Genomic DNA, 20410 nt, shown 5'->3' with positions numbered 1-20410 from the left:
AGGAGGAAGGACTGAAATGGGGGAGCGATATAGTACACTTGAGACAGATGACAAGGACGAGGCAACAAATGAAGAGACGGGAGAGATGGGAGACGGCAGAGAGGCTATGGATAAGATACTGTATACTAGTCGTGTGTATAGGGGGAGTTCTGCCAATCTAATCACCTAATATATTAATAAGTATATGTACATACAGTACATACTGTATAGTATCGTTTACCTGGAATATTCATACGACGTGATTATATGAGATTAGATCATTACTGAAGGTTCTCTGTGATCCCACGGGACTGGCACCTTGAATGGGTCAGGGGCTGCAGTGCAGTTCAAAACGAAGGGATCGACAAAAAAACTGATTATCAGACCTCCACAGGCAAAGTGCATAAGGACAGACGGACGTACAGACGGTCAGAAACAGGGGGACCATTGGCGAAGCGGTGAGACACAGAAATTAAGACACGGCTGCATGAGAGGAGGGAACAGAGAAGAGAGGAGAGAAATTCGAGATTTGGAAAGAAAAGAGTTTAAAGGTTTAAGAGAGCAGATGGCTAATTGTACCCGTGTTTCGCAGCCTGGCAGCAAGTCAGTCTTGTGCATAAGGACGGGAGTGGGTGAAGGGGATGGAGGGAGGGGGGGGAGTAGGAGACGGAAAGGGGCCACGGAGGAAGCTGGACGGTGCGATCAGGCCTTGAGAGCGTGCCACTGGGCGACGTTGGTGCGCGGCCGGGCGAGCATGTCTTTCCAGTGCTTCACTTCTGCTGGTCCGCTCTTCCACGATAGGTAGATCTGAGAGAGGGGAAGAAGAGACAAGGTGATCGGGTAGACCTAAATAAAATAATCTATAAACCGTCTCAAACGTGTGTCATATGGCTTCGTCTCTCTGTTGACGCGTCGGCTTTTTACCGCTCAAGCGCGCCGTTCAGTTTTAACGTTGCTTATTCCTTCGCTCAGACACCACATGCACCTTCACAACAAAAAGAGCTGTGATATCTGGCGCCTGGTGCTTGAGAGGGAAGGGCGTCGCTGCTGGAGAGCAGCAGCGAGATGGAAATGCAGCAAAAATAGTGGCTTCGGTTCTCTCCCTGGCTGCATTACTTATGAGGTTAAAATGTATTTTGCTGTTGCCTAAATTAATGAAGCCTTTTTCTTGGCTGGTACCAGCAACTTTCTAGAGACTCTGCCAAGTGGCCAAGAAATAGCCTGGCACATAAACCCACCGCACAAAAATCAAATTGTTATTCTCAAACTTAGTTTACTGCCTTAAGGGTGCCGGGTTTTTCTGGTTGTTTGGCTGGTTGTTTTCACTGTTTACTGTCTTTATGCTAAGCTAAGCTAAACATCCACTTAATTTATATTGAATGGACAGACGTGAGAGTTGTGTTAATCCTCTCATTTAACCTTTAAGAGAATAAGTGTGATTCGCCAAAATGTCATATATTTTTGCTCCAAGATCATTTCTCCTCTGACCTGTTTGCTCGCTGCTGGTGAATAATATATATGTGTATAATTCATGAATTAATTCCTCCTCAGCATGTTCTCTGTGGTTGCTGTGGTCAGACGGGGAATTGTAAAAGCGAGTTCACCGACCTCAGTGGCGACCTCTTGCTGAAAGTACATTTAGTCAGCTGCATTTTCTTCAGACCCGAGACCAACACGTTAAATAACTCCACAAGTGGCTGGTGAGGTTTACATGCTGTAGCAAGAGAGCTGTGAAACATTACCTTGCCAATAACATCGTTGCGGCTGAGCCTGTCCTTGTCCATGACGGTGATGATGATGGTTGTCTCCCTCAGCACATGGGCGGGCACGTCGAAGGGGAATGACTCATTGAAGATGGGGTTCAAACAGCGCTTCATCGTCACCGTCTTCTTCTTCTCTACACGCTTGTCCTTGTGCATCAGCCACACCTTCACGTATGGATCTGCGGAGATGCAGAGCGCAGCAGTTTACATGAGCGAGGCGGTGAAGATGCACAACGATGGTGATTTTTAGGGTCAGGCTCGCAATTACCCTCGTAATTGTTAAAGTCGGAAAAGGCAGCAGGGAAGAAGATACCTCGTTTGAGCTCAAGGTCAACTTATTCCCAGAGCTAGGAAACATACAAATGAGGAAGTATTTATGGAAATAGGGCCTGGGATTTGTACTACCGATTCTGGAGCATTATCATATTCTGTAATACTGACAGACACCACTGCAGGAAGCCATAATTTTACAGAAATACGCCACAGAGAGCGTCTCACACTGAGACCGGATACTTTAAAAACTAGCGGCGACCAGACTGAACTGACACAGATTTGGCCGGGAGGCTGAAGATGCTCATAGATATACGGAAAGAGAGAGAACAGGAAAGAGAGAGGTCACAGGAGAGATACTTGATGTAATGTCACCTTGCTGCTGCAGCTATCTACGGTGGACAGCAACTGTCCTCCACACAGGCAAGTCGGTGCATGTTTGAACACGGCGACAGGGCCCTGTGTGACGCCACTGAGCCTCCAAAGTCACGAGTGAGGCGTCACACCGGTGAACAAGGGTTAGACAAAGAGAAGACTAAACAAACAACGGCAAATCTTTACCTGAGGTGCCCCCGATATCCATGGCTTTGAGATTGCGCGCTTTGATGATGTTCACAGTGATGGTGTTGGCGGTGGGATTATAGCAGAGAGACACCAGCAGGTCTCCTCGTCTCCCCTGGGGAACACACACGCAAACATGATGGAGTATGAATCACCTGGTCCAATATCAGATTTCATCAGGGAATATCAAGCTCCACATTACTCACTAGCTTGATGTGTAATCTTACATCACTGCCCTTTCTGCTCTAACCCCTTGTGCCAAACACAGATGGTCCAGTGACCAGGCTGGCACCGTGGAGCATGTTGCTCACTCGCAAATTGCGTCAATCAAGCTCACATGCTGAAAGTAGTCAACAACTCTGTCACACTTGTTTTAATAAGTCCGTACTAACAACACTGGGAAGAAAAGAGTGGATTTATCACGGTTCCTCTCTTACACTGCCATCACTGCAGGGCTTGAGCTCCTTCCAGAAGGTCTTTATCTGGCCCAGTTCCACCTTATTAAGGGGGATTGACACCTCTCCAATGGGGTCATTCCTGCTGAAGCGGTCATAGTCCAACACCTGAAGGTAGAGAGTGCGCTCTCTCACCTTCTCGTACGGGAAGCCTAAAACAGACACAGAAACAGATAACGGTGCAGGGTGAGCTGAGGATCGCTAAGTCACACACAGAGAGAGAGAGAAACATATTCCTGACAGTGCAGAGCGGGCAGTGTAATCTGCACCGTGCTAACAGGCATGAATTTGGCAAAGGCCAAAGTGCATTTCAAAAACTGCTGGACCGGACAATGCCCTCACAAATGACTAAAAGGCATCATTATACTCCAGCCCCGATGGCCTATCTCGTTCATTTTCCAAGAGCACCGGCTATTGTTCTGATTTTGGAAAGGGTTTGAGTTTCTTGAAGATTATTTTGGCTACAGCACAACGGTGCTGTCAACCAAGAACAATGGCCATAATGAACCCAGTACAGCTCGCAGTGGTATGAAACACTTCACTGCCAGTTTGCTGCAAGATTATTATCATTTTCAACAATAATAAAAAAAAAGAAAGAAAAAGGAAACACGTCCTAGAGTCGGACATTTTATCAATGCAAAAACATTTCACACCTTCATTGTGAGTTTTCGCACGACTCCCACAATGCTCTTTTTGTGATGAGAAGCAGCTCTTTGTCCCAGCTATGAATGCTTAAGGACACAGTGCAAACTTTGTCGGCGAGGCTTTGGCTGTATGCATCATTTAAAGGTGCTAGTGTGTGAATTGCATCTTAGGACGGATGCGAGCTAGCTGATTTTCATTCTTTATGCTTTATGCAAAGCAGCTCCTGTCTGTAGCTTCTTACCATTTTTAGTGGAGTAGAGAGTGGCATCAATCTTCCCACATAACATTCAGAAAGGTTCCCAGATTGTTACTTTGAATGGGTTTACAGTTATTATAAGGCCCAATAGTGAAATTCATCCACTCAAGAGGCAAAAACACCCTGAAATCTCTTGAAATGAATAGCTGTGGTTGGTTCTCATACCGGATTTCTAAATTTCTATTATTGTACCATTCCTCCCGATTTCAAGGGGGCTCGGGTAATTCTCATTATTTAATATGAATATTTTCGATGAGTGGAAATAATACAGACCCTCAAACAGGAAGGTTTCGTTCCAGTGCGGGTTGAGGTTCTTCCTCTTGACCTTGGTCTCCAGCTTGTGCTTCTTGTCAGGCAGCAGGTAGATTTTGACAAAGGGGTCAGAGGTGCCGGAGAAGTCCTTGGCCGGGAGGTCCTGGCCCCTGAGAACTTTGACGGTGAGGGTCGTGTTCTGGAAGCTGTAGCCTATGCTGAACTGGATCCGACCCAGCTTTTCACTGATAGGCCCTTCGCCGTCGTCATCCTCCGAACCTGGAGACAGCTGCAGGGGCCACAGACGCAGACAGATAAATATAAACGCTCACACTTCTGGCAGTAGCAGCCGCTCACATGAAAAGTTCAGTTCAAGGGCGCACACTTTTTTTTTTCTGTGTCACAGGCACATGCACGGAGACCTTGACGGAGAGAAGCTGTGAAGGGAGGAGGTTTTACAGCCGCATTTCTATCATGGCACTCTCAAACAGCTGCTCAAAGGCAGAGATTGGTCTGACATTAAGAAGACTGAGAGAGTTTAATTTCCTTACTAATGTTCTTAAGAGGCAGGAGGCACTCAGATTGAAGATAGGGGAGCTTTAGACCACCCATTCTCTCTCACAGCCACTCTGACTGCTTTATCATTGCTGTGCACTAAAAGGCCACTATCTGATAGAAGCAGCGGACAGCGAGAGGGAATGAGAGAGTGAGAGACAAACAGAAAAGAGTGGAGGAGAGAGAGAGAGAGAGAGAGAGAGAAAAGGCAGTGCAGAGAGAGAAGAGCCAGGAAAGCACAGCTCAAGGTTGGCATTCTGCTCCTGCATCCGTCTTTACAGTCGCTTCTTTTCTCCCCGTGGCTCCGCCTTCTGTCTCTGCCCTTTTATTTTTCTCTCTCACTCTCTAACAACAGCATACATCTGAACAAAGAGTTTGAGGACTTTGCGCGGAGATAAGCAGCCAGCAGTTCATAAAAACACTTTGAGCAAGAGCCTTGACTGAAACTGTTGAAAAGACGACTCTGAACAGTGTTTTGCATGGGAAGCAGCACTAGCTACCTAGAAATTGTTTATTTTGATGCATTATGCCAGAGCTACAATTTCAAAGCGACAAAGACTCACTCAGAATTTGTCAATATGGCTTTTAGAAATATCAGTCAGAGCAAGCGTGTGAAATATTCCAAGTACAATTTATCCAACAGTGTGAGTCACCTTGCGCAGCTTGTCCCATTGTGAGTGCCACTGCAGGAACAACCTGTGCGTTTGGTTGTATTCAATCCTTCTTCTCATGTGCAGCTTAACATCAACCTGCTGTTTGCATTGAGGATGACTGTGCAACACACGTCCTACTATACCTACAGGATTTCCTCTAAGTTCATGGACAAAAGCATGTGGGTGGCTTAGCTCAAAACATCCGTCTGTTTTGCAAATTGGAGCCGCTAACCGTAATCAAATATTATGCAAGATCGCGGAACACTTAATTCTAAAAATAATGGACACTGATAAGATTATTCCACTCTTCACTGACATCTTTATTAATTATATTGGCGTTCTGGTTAAGAAGTGTTTCTTCCTCACCAAACTAGAGTCAAAATCCCCACATGTGTGAACTCATCATTAGTCCTGAAGATGTTCTCGTAATTATCTAAGGGTGGCTGGGCTTGCGGAGTACAACTTTAAAAAACACAAAGTCTGTTTAATAAACTGAAGACAATGATTTTGTGTGCATGATGGATGCAGTGTTTCTGGAGGCTGTCGCACTCTAGGGAGTACAAACCAGAACATCTTGGCCTCTGCTGCTTCCAGTCATTTTTAAAACTGTGTCTTACGGGTCCCTGAAAATTGTGGAAGCCAATACTAAATCACAGGAGTTGCACTAAAAGCCTAAAACTATCACTGAATTGATCTCACTAAGCGTGATGGAAGTTGCAGGTTTTACTCGTGCGGGGAGATTTTCAGGAGGCTAAAGAAGTTTTAAGCAGAAACCTTCGCTGAGGAGAATTAAAATGACACAAAACTCGACACAGGTGTTGCCACCTCAATTCTGAAAGTGTCTCTCTCTGCGGTGCATTCTTATATACACACATTCTTAGTTCTTCAGATGTCCTTGTCGGTAACTTTCCACAAAGTGAAGTCACCCAAAATAAATAAGTATTTATCTCTGCAGATTGGGCCATTGTGGCCTTAGGTCCTTGGCGGAGCTTCGGCAGATTCTTTCTAGACTGGCGCCAGCATTGAAAAACAACAATCGGGAGCACCGTGACCCAGCTTTAACATATGAATAGGATTTCTGGTGACAGCTCCTGAATGAAGCTAACATATGGAAAGGATGAACGGGTTTTCCATAAACTATTTAAAAATGCACGGATGAGCCACATTGTTGAAGTGGTTGACATATTCCTCAATAAGATGACGATGGGCACAGTAGATTATTTTGACTCAATCCCACATAGCTTTGCACTGGTGCCATAATTATTATTAATCATAATAATTTTACATATTCATCAGCTCTGGTTTGAGACAGGCTATAATCACTGCCGAGCTGTCCCCCCTCCTACTTCCTAGATGTTCTGATTGGTGATTCACATCTTCAGTAGAAACCAGTGCAAGCCACAGATAGGGAAGTGGTATTATTGAGAGAAAAGCTACCATCATAATGTTGTTTTTGGGGGTTTTCATGGAAAAAAAACTCCTGATTTATCTTTTCTTTGTGAGAGCAAAGGATCTAAGCAGTGAAAACCAGACTAGGTTAGCACATAAGTATGTGGACAGGGCAGATGAATACTTATACGTGACTATGTGACTGACGTGAGGCGGGACAGGGGCATCTTACCATCACCATGTCTCCAGTGAGCGAGTTGGCCAGGTCAGTTACGGAGGAGTGTCCGTCAGCATCAGGAGGTTGGCCCTTGGGGCTGTTAGCTGGCTTGTTGCCCCTGTAAGCAAAAACTCAGGTTGACAGAGGAAAAACGCTGAGGACAAGTGCTCAAGCTAACTTATCTACAGAAAGAGAGAACGTCTGAGCACACGGGGAGTCCAGCCTCCACCTGTTTTAACGCTTGAAGACTGCCTATCTGAAACGACCAGTTCGGTCCAAGTTTACTTTACTTTTACTTGCATAGATGTCACTTCAGAGTAGATTGGGCTTTTTTTCCGACAACTAACGTGAGCGAAGCCAAATAAAATCTGCCAGAGATTCCACAGATCAATGGCGGGCGCCAGAACTGAGGACAATTGATGCAGCGAGGTGTGTTTGAGGAAAATTGGAGTCTGGGGTGACTATATGTGAGTCCAGTGTGGCAGTCGTCCACAGTTTTAACAAGAAAGTTACCTCCACCAAAAAAAAACAACAAAACACAAAACAGAACAGAACCACTAAAATTAATTATCCCTATAGAGTTTATGATCAACCTTTATTCCCTCTGAAGACATAAACAAGACACACATGTATAATGACATATATATAGCAACAAGACGGTACGATAGAAACAACAGACAGACATGTACAGCAACATGTAGAGGACCAGACGTTTAACAACACAGACGTTGAACAGTTTGGTAAAGTATTTGTGTGTTTGAATGTCTCTCAGTTGCACCAACAACACAAATGATTTATTTTATTTAAAAAAAGAGAAATAAATGAGAGAGCAGAGGTCTCCCATGGCACAGCTGGTTCTTAGATACAGATGTTAATAGATTTAGTTCCTTCACACGAGGATTGTTGAAAACATTCGGGATAAACACTCTGGGAGAAAAAACCTCTATGTTCATACATCATGAAAACAAGAGTCACAACGTGGAAATAAAAGGAAACCAGACCAAAGAAATTAAACGAATAAGAATTGAAATCATGAGATTAAAGAAAGCATGAGCAGAGATAGAACAAGAAAGAGTCAAATGCGAAAGTCCTTGCCAATGTAAGGTGACACATTGGACACACAGCACTCCATAGATGACTGGTCAAGGCACATGGAGAGGCTGAACACTGAAACACCGTTAGCCAATAAACAAACAGTAAATAGAGAAGAAAAACAAGGACGCACACACACACAGAAAGAAAGGGAAAAGAAATGAGCAGACGCAGAGAGGATGCCGAAGTTGCAAACACAAACACACACACCGGACAGAAATCATAAGGACTGAAGATAAGATAGTAGGTTCAGAAACGAATGTAAGAAATAGAAAAGCAAGCTGAAAATTATTTATCTGTATTAGAAGAGATAGCAAGTATTAATAGCATGAACAGTACAAAAACCAAAACCAAACAGAGAGAGTGAGATTGTTACAAACACCAGCACATTAGAGAGAGAAACAGAGCTGCAAGAAAAGATAGGGAATGAAGGAAGGAAAGCCTGGAAACACAAGAGAGGCTTAGTTTGGTCAGTCTGATAAGTATCAAAGAATAAGAGACAAAAAAGAAAGAGCTACGCACATACAATATCTCTAACAGGAGACAAAGGAGAAAACATGCGAAGAGGAGAAAAAGAGCACAAAGAAGAAAAGAAAAAGACAATAAATACAATTGTACATCAGGAAAAAGAGAGCAAGAACCACCGTTCTTTACGAGAAGAGTTTTAAAATAATCGATAGATGATATAGTATGAAAGGGAAAAAAGGTAGATATACCGTACAAAAAATAACAGCACAAAAAAAGGGGACGAGTAGTAAGAACATAGGAGAGGCACATTTAGAGTGTTACAAAAGAGGGCGTTGTTGGGATTTAAGAAATGAGTACAAATGACAAAAGTTTGTTTTAAAACTAACCTGATTTTCCAACCATTTAGCAACACTCTAAAAGTGGGGACTGGGGACACAGGGGCCAAAGCACGAACTGGCATTGGCTACATGTGCATATATAATATATGCAAGTAGTTGTCACTCAGAGAGTGAAGGCAATGCCTTAGACAGGCCATAAACAAGGAGCCCATAGAAAAGTCTGTCTGTCTGGCCAGCATTCTCTGTCGAGCTTTTCACTGAGAGAATGTATGTTTCTGGGGTCGTCCTTTTTTTTTTTTTTTGGGCGCACTAAACTGCGAATTTGGATGAGAATAGATGTTGAATGCAATAATGTGTACATTTTTGCAGAAGACAAGGACAAAACCAGGGGAAAATATACTGACAAATAGACAGACAGAAAGAAGCAAGCAAACAAGACGGGCAAACAGACAATCACTTCAACCAGCAAAGGAACCAGAGCGAGACGGGGGGAAGGAGGGATGTTAACCATTTCAAGAATGGAAGGGAATATTCATATTCATCAATTGGTGTTAGTCGTATTAGTTGCCAAGGGAGGTAATTGCATTTTCAGGGGCCTGTTCATTTTTCTTTTTTCTCTTTAACTGCAGGCAACGAGTTTGAGAGGAGAGGAAAAGGCTGGGTAACACACTAAACTTAAGATATAAGGATCAGCTCTAAAGCGCTGACAGATTCTGGGTTTGAAGTAAAGCAAGGCACCTCCCTCCTCCTCCACCTCTCAACTATCGATGGGGGAGTGAACATCTTCAATTATTCATTCTCCTTCATGCTTCATTCAGGGCTTCAGTGCATTCTCAGGTAAGAGCTAGTGGTGCCAGGGGAATGGCCTTTCTACCAGCCTTGCTCTACAGCACCTGAGGTGGTCCTCTGCTTCCTGCCTCCAGGCTGTTTAAACAAAGCAGCTGGAGCTGCAGATTTGTTGCAGAGAGTAAGTCACTTCCTCCGGATCTTACACTATGTCATGAATTGGAAAATAAAGATTGGTTTCAGTTTATTTAAAAAAAAAAAAAGCAATATTAATTGTGGCAGATGGTCTAACTACAACTGCTACGTTTTGGTGCCAATGCATTTTCCGTCGGACCCCTCGGGGGTTGATGTGGTTGATAAGACTCTGTAAAGCCTGCAGTTGTCTACAGTATCCAGTGGGAGGCAGAGTGGACTCAGATCAGATTCTCCCACTGCTAAGACACAGAAAGTGGGCTGTTGGCATAGCAACGACTCTAGAAACACAGACCATACATATGGGGGTTTGGGGTGTTTGTGACGAGAAGCTGTAGGGAGTGGGCGCGAGGGAAGGGTGTGTTTTGGAGGGGTGCAACAAACAAGCAAACACACTGAGAACAGAGAAGGTATAGGATATATGACAGGTACGGGTGAGAGCCTCGCAGACACACACATTCACATGAACACACATATGGAGGCAGGCGGGGCCACTTTGGGTTTCACCGTCCTGTGATACTATCCTGTTTTGTTACCTGACCGAGGGCCAGCAGCTCGTAGAGAGGGGGAAGGGGGGGAAAGACACTCCACTTCTAGGCTGGAGAGAGACGCGAAAAAGAAAGCCCAACCCAGCCCCTCTTTTTTTTTTTTTTTTTTTTTTCCAGACATTCATACTCCCCACCCCTCCTCAAAACATGTCACACTCAAACAAACACGTTCGCCTGAGTCCATGAAGTGATGTATTTCAATGTCAGCGCTCAATTTCATAACAGCCCACAAGATCTGTCGTTCTTTAGGGGTGCAGCACGCTTCCCAGGATCATACACAGCCAAAGCCACAGCAGTGCAGCACGGCGTCACTTACATAACTGATCATCCACATGAAACACATGTACATTCACACTAGAGTCAGACAGTCGCCCCTGCTGCTTCGCTTCTCAGGCTGCAACCCAAAATTCTGCTGCGACATATAAATATGGACGCTTTCACCGTCAGCTAATTACTTCCTGCCTGTTGGAACAAGAAATGTGTCTAAAATAGCATCGTTTAGTGAAATTCCATTTCAGGAATAAGCGACATGGGAGGTGCTAAACACTGCCGTCTGTGTATCTGCCTCTTTCACTGAACCCCAGAATGGAAACAGAAAACCAGAACCAACGTGATTCAGTCGACGCCAAATGCTGATCTTTATAAGTAGTTATAATAAGATGCAACTCCTTTCTGCTTTCTGTTCACTGCGTTCAGTAAACTGAACATACCACAAAAAATGGCAAACATGATTGCTTTCGAAATCAGACATGAGCTCAGTGCCTATGCTATCAATAATAGTCCCGCTTCCCTTTATGGCCTCCCAATACCCTCTGCAATTTAGCATTCATGTCTCAGAGCTCAGTCAAACAACAAACCTATCATTCGGGGGAATATCAGCAACACGAAATCATTAAAACATTTGGAAGGTGCATTAAAACTCCAAACACGAGTCGACTAAATGTTTTGAATCCTGATTAATTTCAGAGGCTGCCTCCGAGGTGGAGGCTGCTGCGTATGTGCCACCTGTTCCGAGGCAGGACGCAGGAGTCCCAGGTTAAAACTCCTAATAGCCCGTCTCCCCAACCGCCATCCATCTATCTGGATGCATGAGATGAGCATGTGTACCAGCATGTACCTGCTGGCTAGAGTGCTGCCTTCAGCCACGCATAATGCATGGATGTGCAGAGTACAATAAGTACTCCCTCTTACTGCTCTCATGGAAGGAAGATGGATTTGTACTAAGAATTTTCTCTCTTCCTCCCCTGAGCTGTGGTTAGATGGATGGATGTACGTATGAACACACTCCTCCTCCTCCTCCTCCTCCTCCTCCTCCTCCTCCTCCTTTCTTTGTAACTACATTTTTTCTGCCATAACGCAATCTACTTTCCCTCTCTCTTTGCATGTAACTGGACGCATCTCAACATTCCCCCTGTGATGTGGTGATGAGCACAGTGGCCGCAGGGAGCCAAAGCCTCGGGGACAGTCTCAACCAGAGCCCCTGAAGACTCTGATGATTAGTCGGGCCTGCAAAGCCCTTGTCACAGGAGGAGCACAGTGTCAGACTAGCAGAGCATAGCATAATCAATTTACATGTTTATGTACAAACACACACACACAGATTATATCATCTGAAAGAATAATAACAGCATTTTTGTCTGGCCTGAAATGTTGAACAGTGCAAAGGCCCGAGCGTTTTTTATTATAAACCCCTCGAGATGAAACATCTCATATTCAAGGGGACACTTAGAACAAGTATGCAGAAAATACAATGTAAGCAACCTCACGATGACCTTACATTACATTTGCCTAAACACATCATCCAGCACAGAATGATTTAACTCCTCCTTCTCGACTAATGCAGTTATAGGACAAAGCCGCAGTCATGACGTTAAATATACACACATTTATATTGATTTCAGCGAAGGGGCATAACCACCATCCACTGTGTTTGCCTTAGTCTTTCATGTCGAAGTTAAGCAACGTAATAAGCTCATAAATTATGGAGCGATGTTATATAGCCCGCTTGGCAATTAACACACACTCTGAGAATCTCACTGAGTGTCTTTGAGGCAGGGCAATATACATCTCTATCTATTAATATCTGTGAGATGTGGTCTGAAACAAGAAACAACTCCGCTGGCTTACACAAAATGATGTAACATGCATGGATGAATAATTGAAGGACCACAGGCAAGTGGATTGAATGTTAATGTGGCACATGGATATATCCCGCCTCCTCAGTCCAGAACCTCCGTCCTCATTGGACTGTTCGCTCGCTGCTCAGAGAAAGATCTAGATTCGAAGCTCTTGGGCATTGTGGCTTCTCTTTACAGCCGCCCTGGAGAAGAAAACCTACAGTATATGTTCACTGAATCGCAACTGAATTCTACGAGTGAAGACCAATGAGGCGTTCACAAGCCTCTGTAACATCCTAATTAAGCCTTCCAAGGACCACAACCTATGGATGACTGGGATGTAAACATCTCAGCATGTGCCGCCCCAGAATCAAAGCAGCACACAGTTTTCGTAACCCTCTGCAATTTCAGCGTAAAAACCTTCCCTCCCTCTATTTCTCTCTCTTGGCTAGAAATGGCTAGAACATTTCTGTCACTACAAGCAACTCTGTCAGTCTGCCTCACTTCATAAACAAACGGCCACGCAGGACGCTCTCATCCAGCAATCGCACACACAAGGTCAGTGAAGGAGCATAATGAATATCACGGGCGATAACACCTTCTCATGGCCAGAGCGTTTATTTGGACTGCCTTCAACTACAGCCAAGCAACAATGGAGCGTTAATGCACCGCTGAAGGGTTAATGAAAAGCCTCTCTGCTGATTGCCTTAAGTGCTTTACATACATTTTTAACATTACAAAGAGTCTTTGGCTAATTGCAGCGTAGGGTCAGGAGTGCTGGCGTTTCCAGAGGTGGAGAAAGCACTCACATCCTTTATTTATCAAAACGCAGCGCATACAACAAATACTTAATAAGAGGTACAGGTCATACATTTGACCTCAAATTGACTTAAAGCATCAAAGTAAAAGTACACGTGCTGAACAGTAACGGCCTCTGTCAGCAGTAAATTATTAAACATGATATAATCAGATTGCCGATCCTGATGCGTGAGCAGCTTTTTACTACTATAGCTGGCTAAGGCTTTTGTAAACACCAAGGTTAGGTTAGGAGTGGTTCACAAACGTTTGGGGTAAGGTCACGCCAAGGTGCTAAGAAATGAAGCCGACGGTTTGTTGAGAGGATTAAGAAAAAATCCCTGCAGCAAAATTTGTCTTAAGCTTTTAAACTTTTCTATAATATTTGCTCAAACTACCTGTTTGACGTGAACAACAAATAGATGTCAGCGACGTGACAAATGACCTCTAACAGATGGCTACTGGACGTCATGCCTTAAATAGTAGAAAACACAGGTTTGACCTTGCATTGTGTGATATGCATTAGTATCTATGTTCAGAGTATTATAAATAAGCAGCTAAAAGTTGTATTTAAGTGCAGTATTTGAGTAAATGTACTTCATTCTTCTCAACCACTGGCTGTTTGAGTAATTTAGGGCATTGCATGTCAGTTGTGCACACTGCAGCTCTTTGCTATTCAGGAGCGGAGAGAATTCACTTTGATGTTAGCATTGATGGTGTCACGATTTGTGAGTCACATAAACTATTCACATTAACTTCAGAGGCTTTATGTTTGGTTGAAATAGTTTGCCAGTGACATGTCATTCAGGCAATCGACTTAGCTGAATAAAATCATGGAGTGTAACATCTGCGATGCAGGTGGAAATGAGCGATGGGTACAAACACATGTCTGAATGCACAGGCTGCGATGATATGGCGAGGAACAGGGCGTGGGGGAAGAAAAACGAATAAACGCGCGGCTTTGTTTCCGGCTCGAGAGCCCCGTCCAGGATGAGCAATATGTTGGGAGTGTGATTGATTAAATCATGGTTAGACATCTGTGAAGTCAGCACTAACACCACGGGGAATGATATACTCCCTGCAAGCTTATACCTTGCATTTCTAATAGACTGTCAACGTTTACTCAAGCGTCTAAATTTAGCAGCCAATTAAAGCGTCGCTAAATGATTCATTAAGCATTCGAATTCGTAATTTTGCATGAAACAAACACAACAATAAGTGGCTCAAGTGGAATTAGTTAACATCTCAGGGGAAGGGTAGGCGACAGGAGTTCGCAAGAGGGTCCAAAGCTTTCATTAGAGTTATATCTTTACTCTTCAGTTCACAAACTGTAAGCTGCAAGTTATTCTGTTTTGAGCGAAAGAAATTAAACGAACCTCGGGTTAATCCAGGAAACACCACAATGCAGTCAATCACAGTCATTAATCGAGGTGGATCATTGCTGGTCACGTGTAGGACCGACCTACCCGCGGTTCCTGCGCGCTGTTTAGTCTGTTAGTGGATTTCACAACCCATTTGAGGAGGTTTCTAGGTGAACACAAAAAGCTGGAAAGGCTATGTAATGTAAATTACACAGAAAATTGCTCTCCCGTGGCTCTGTGGGTTTCACACTAATCCTGAACAATGATAGATAGTTTTGGTGTTCACAAAGGCGACATTCTTTCTCAAAGAAGTGCCTCTTTGCGTCTCCACCAAGTGCTTTGTTGACTCTAGGAAAATGCCCCAGAATGCTCGGGGCAGGAGACTAACACGAGGCAAAACAAAAAGTAAGATAACAACTTCTTTTGATAGGGAGGACGACAATTAGGTAAAGACACAAGGGAACCCGCTGAAGTCTCCAGTGGTACGGCGAATCATGTGCAGCTTCATACTGCAGCTGTGCAGTCCAGATAAGAAAACAGTTACCATCTGCATTGCAACAAGAGCCCTAGTTTTAAATCATGTGTCAAATTGATGAAACACTTGTGAATGAGGAATAATTGGCGTGACGAGTACATCAGAATTTGCTCACCCTCCTAGGCCATTTTGTTTTAAGGTGTGTGTCATATTATGTATCTCCAAATTGTCTCCCATTTGTCACAGAATCAAAGTGAGGTTAAAACCGCCTAATTGGACTGCAGGGGAAATTGAGTGTGTCGCGTCTGCCACGGGCTGGACCAAAAACAGGATTTCACTCTGACTCTCTGGCGCTACACGCCGGAGCAAATAATCCAAACTACCATCCGTGGCCCCGAAAATGGCTGGAGCCGTCCGTTTTACGAGCCGCGCGCGCGCGTTGCACTCATTTGTTAGCCGCAAACTGCTTCACAAAGATCGGTCCAAATGACTAAACAGACTGCAAACCCAATTATTTCAGGAGGTAGGGCGATGTGAGCGAAATATTTTGGCTTCTCGCGTGTACGTTGGCTGGCAAGGAAAAGGGTTATTTTTAGCAGCATGTTTATGTAAGTGACTAACATGTTGTGGAATAATGAGGAGGCTCTCTGGGCCCTCGGTGGAGCTACAGAGACGAGACTCTCAGAGCAGCAGAGGGTGATTGAAGGAAGCTAATGAGCAGGAAGGAAGAAGGAACACAGGAGCAGAAAAGGACTTGGATAATAAAAGCATGGATATACAAAGGAAATACGACAATTACCAATGGGAGGTCTCTGATAGGCAGGAGTGAAAAGACAAACAAATCGAGATGAAAATGGTGGAGGAAAATGCCACTGCGATATGGGAGATAGTTATCATGGTCAGGGAAAATAAAAGACCACGGGCATGGGGAAACACAGCTTTATTTGATTGGCCTGAATGTTAGCACTAAAAGCAGAAAAACGGGCTGGAGTTCCAGTGAGAATCTGCTGTGATTTATGAGCTCATTACTGCTTTCCAGCTAACACCCAGATTGTTTTATCTCTATACTTATCTCAGCATTTCAGGATTTTTTTCTTTCTTTCATTTAGTTTTTATGTTCACCCCTCATTTTTATTTTTATAACAGAGCAATGAGCTCTGGTGCTATTTTAGGTCTATGGCACAATACACTTAAGTGCAGTGACTCACCGAAAACGCTGCCAAACTAAACTACTCTCCTCTACCTAGATTCGGAAATCATCTCTTTTTTTTTTTCTTCCTCAATATCATGTCCTTCACATCCTTTCATTTACACCCCATTCTCTCTCTCTCTCTCTCTTTCTCTCACACACACACACACGCGCACTCTCACACATTATCTGGTACCTCTTCTCAGGAGGGGGCTCCTGATTGGCCGGCGGCGCTGCCTGCGCTGTTTCCTGCAGGTCAGGGATATTGGCAAAGTCATCTTGCTCTGCCACGCCAATGGTCAAAGCCAGGACCACCAGCTTCCCTTCTCTGGCTCCCCCACAAAATAAAATACAATAGATAGAAGCAGAGATAGAAAGGGAGGCGAGAAGAGATGCGAAGGATAGAGAAATTGAACACAAAGAAGGCGTGGTGCAGGGAGAGAGAGGAGAAGGAGAGGTCATTTTAGGTGAGAGAGAGACAGCCGAGAGAGGCGGCGGAACAATAAGAGACCATATGAGAGTAAACAGAGGAGTCAGTAACAGAGAAAACGGTTATAATAACACCACAGCAGTCAGCGCTCTGTCCAGGGAAGGATATTAAGAAGATACCTCAATGCGAAAGGCCAAATTGATAATGATATAATGATTTTAATGAAGTAGTGCTGCCAACAGGTAGAGGCTGTATTCAGATCGTACCTACAACAAATGATTCAGGGAACTGTAGGTGATTAGTTCATGGTCGCTAATGAATGTGATATTCAGCAGCCTGCACATCAGTATCCACATATCTATAGGTCCCTGTGCACAAACACTGGCACACACACACTTTGTCTAGTTATTTAACCTGCCTTCTGCTCTCCCTCCAGACTCACCTTTCCCATTCAACATGCTGGGCGTCTTTCTCCAGAGTTAAGATTTAATTAAGCCTCATTACGGAGATCTGGACTAATTGTTTCTATTTGAGCGACACAGTATCTTGAGGTGCACGCTGTGTGTCACCGTTTTCTGGGTCAATGCTCTCTCACTCTCTCGGCGTTGCACTCTTCTCATTTCATCTCCTGCTACAGTTGCTCTCCAAATCCCCCCCCCTTTCCTCCCTCATCTCTATCCCCCCCCCCCCTACACTTAATTCTCAGCCTCCTCCTCACCGCTGCCGCCTCCTCGCCTCCTTGTCACCCACACCCACGGTTCTATAGCTTAAGCCCCCGACTGCGTTACAATATCTCTGCTAAGGAAAATACGGCGCCGCCAAGCTGTGGCGAGATATCTCCCCAAACTTCCCAATTTCATCTTTCTCACACACCGTGTCGAAGGCTTTTCTTGCGGCGCCATCAAGCTTGTTTAATAATCTCCCTGTTATACACCAGCGGTTCCCAAACTTTTATGTCTGATAACTCAAGTCAACTCAAGATTAACAGTCGCCGACACCACCTGTCACAAATCTATTTTATCCAAGTGATGTTATCCATATTCTCTTTTTACTATTTATACATTTTTTGATTGCTGTAATATACTTTTAACAACTTTAACTTTATTATTTATTTCATCATATGCCGTTTTGGTGTTACAGCTGACAGAAAATGAATATATTTTTTTATTAATTGAGGTATTTCGTGATCTTTCCACAAATTTACTGCAGAAGTACCCCCTTGCATAAATGTGGCCCTGGCTGATAATCACTAGTCCACGGCGCTTGTATTGATACTGTAAGCATAATGGTTATTGGATCGATCTTCTCCCATCACCTTTTAAGTACGAGCATTTACACTAAAGAATATAGTGAGAGCACTTCACTCAATGGACTGAACATTAGAGAAGCAGCTGCAAGAGGGGAGGGAGGAGACATTAATGACCTAAGGATAAATTATTGATTTAAAACCAAACAGCATGAAAACTAATCTCCCCAGAGATCCATTTGGTCAAACGTCTCCAAAAGCTAGATATCTGTGTCAATGACATCAACACATTCGTTGAGCAATGATTCACCCAGATAGGGAATCTGGCCAAGACTGAAATTAACTGGCTCAAACAATGGGTCATGTCTATTACTGAACCGCCCTGTCATCAATCATACGAGGTGTGGCTGTTGCGGAAAAAATTAAATACAACAACAATGACCTCAATTTCACATTTGCGTGATGAGTGGTGCAGCTGACTATTATGGGCGATATTCTCAATGACCTTGGCGCTCGCATGTGCTACGGCACTAATGCTCGGGTAGCCGGCGGTGTAAGCTCAGCTGTGTCACACTCAAGAGCCCAGAGAAGCTTTAACGTGCATAAAAAAAAAAAGAAGAAAAACCAATTGTGAAAAGCTACAATAAAAGTGATTGAGTGCACATTAAATGCATGTTGTACTTTGACAATGTCCTTGCTCATCCCTTCATCATGACCTGTCTCCCTCCCCTGAGCTCCTTGATCTTCTGGGTATGAAGCAACAATATGTCGTGGAAGTAATGGCGCTGGTGACATAAGATCAATGCTTCAGGGTTAACACAAATCTACACTCAGCTGATTAACCCTTGTTCTTACACTGATGCACAGCGACAGATAGGCCCCGTGACGTACACATGTTCTCATGCATGTCGGCAGCCTGGCAGCGCAACGATCACGCTTTCTATTAGTATAAAAGTTACAGAGATACCAAATAAAGAGGTGCCATTTTAGTTGCAAATACTCATGAAATACGAAATAGGCTTCCTGGTGCGTTTTCTAAAGAGGATATTTAACAGTCATTTCAAAGGGTCGCTCAGAAACAGTATCATGTAATTGGGTGAGACGGTGTAAATATAAAATATATTGTGACTTCTCGTGACACCATCTCATGAATATTATGAGCTAGTGGTGCTAGCTTCTGTCCTGTAAAGACAATTGCAGCAGACAGGCTGAATGCCATCCAAGCAGATGTTGGTGTTTAGCGGAGCATACAGCGTAAGCATTGAACAATTTGTTGTTTTTTTTCTCCAATGAACGGGACAGAAATAGCCCACAATATGTCGCCCCTCTTTGTCATTTTTCTTACACGCAGACGTTAATTCTGAGATCAGAGAGAATGTTTCATGGCAGATTGTTCACGTAAAGCTTTGCAGTGCGTTAAAACCCATCAGTGGGACAGCACGTATGAAAAAATGTTTAAAACTATCACTGCTCACGATGTCTCCATTCAGTAAACGCTCAGCTGGGATAGGAAAGAAACTGATGCATCTTGTACACGACCACGGGGCTTAGCGCTGAAAGACAACAGCTTATTTACATTCATATTCTACCCTTATTAACATTTTAATAGATTTTTCATAATATAAGCCTTATTTTCTTGCTTCATCATCTCCATTAAGCTTCATCATCCTACATTAGCCTCATGAGCTATAATGTGAACTGAATTATCTTTGTAACTGTATATAAAATATCCCCTTGTCAGTAGTAGGGTTTACTAGATGCAATAACTAAACTCAGCCTCAAACACACAGAACACACACACATACATGTGTGTGTGTGTTCTGTGTGTGTTTATATTTTGACAGACAGAAGTAATATCCTTCCCTGGATATCAGATGCAAACTGAAAGGAAACACCTGGAGGGAAAGACACAGAACAGTATTTCACAAAGATAAAAGTAAAAGTAGATTAGTTATTACTTATTACTATTTCATTCTTAGACACTAAACTTTAAGACAAAAACCTTAAACAGCTAAATAAACTAACATCTTAACAAGGCTTATGTTGTAGGACAGACAGAGGCCTACGTAGGCGACACTTCAAATTAAATACTCTATTAAGGCATGAATGAATAGTTAAAGAGACTCACAGGAAGGACTTGACATCAAGGCCGCGATTTCGGATCTGGTCCATCATGTAATCCCAGCTGCCAGGATTTGCACGTGAACGCCCTCCCGCTCCACCTCCCCTATAGCGGGAGGCACCTGCTGCTGCTGGGCTGCCCCGTGCACCCCGAGGGCCACCTCGTGTACCTGCACCCCCACCCTCACCACCGCTGCCACCTCCCTCTCCTCTCCCAGCACCCCCGCCTCCCCCAGGCTGTCCAGGTGCAGTGTGTA

The 20410-nt window shown here is 43.9% G+C and overlaps 1 protein-coding gene across 1 annotated transcript in view; it reads right to left on the bottom strand.

Annotated features, from left to right (window-relative positions):
* Nucleotides 1-681: 681 nt before the first annotated feature.
* Nucleotides 682-20410, bottom strand: part of syt7a (synaptotagmin VIIa) — a gene marked incomplete at both ends in the record, with an annotated part of 65515 nt that continues 45786 nt past the window's right edge. The window contains 7 exons of the mRNA XM_084554908.1: nt 682-786; nt 1722-1921; nt 2574-2688; nt 3011-3180; nt 4203-4470; nt 7011-7113; nt 16541-16684. Coding sequence (XP_084411034.1) covers nt 682-786; nt 1722-1921; nt 2574-2688; nt 3011-3180; nt 4203-4470; nt 7011-7113; nt 16541-16684 — 1105 coding nt within the window. The remainder of the gene's footprint in view (nt 787-1721; nt 1922-2573; nt 2689-3010; nt 3181-4202; nt 4471-7010; nt 7114-16540; nt 16685-20410) is intronic.

This window comes from Chelon labrosus (genome assembly GCF_963514085.1).
Source record: "Chelon labrosus genome assembly, chromosome: 11".
Taxonomy (NCBI): Eukaryota; Metazoa; Chordata; class Actinopteri; order Mugiliformes; family Mugilidae; genus Chelon; species Chelon labrosus.
Note: the sequence above shows the minus strand (reverse complement) of the source record. Positions and strands in the feature narration are given on the sequence as shown.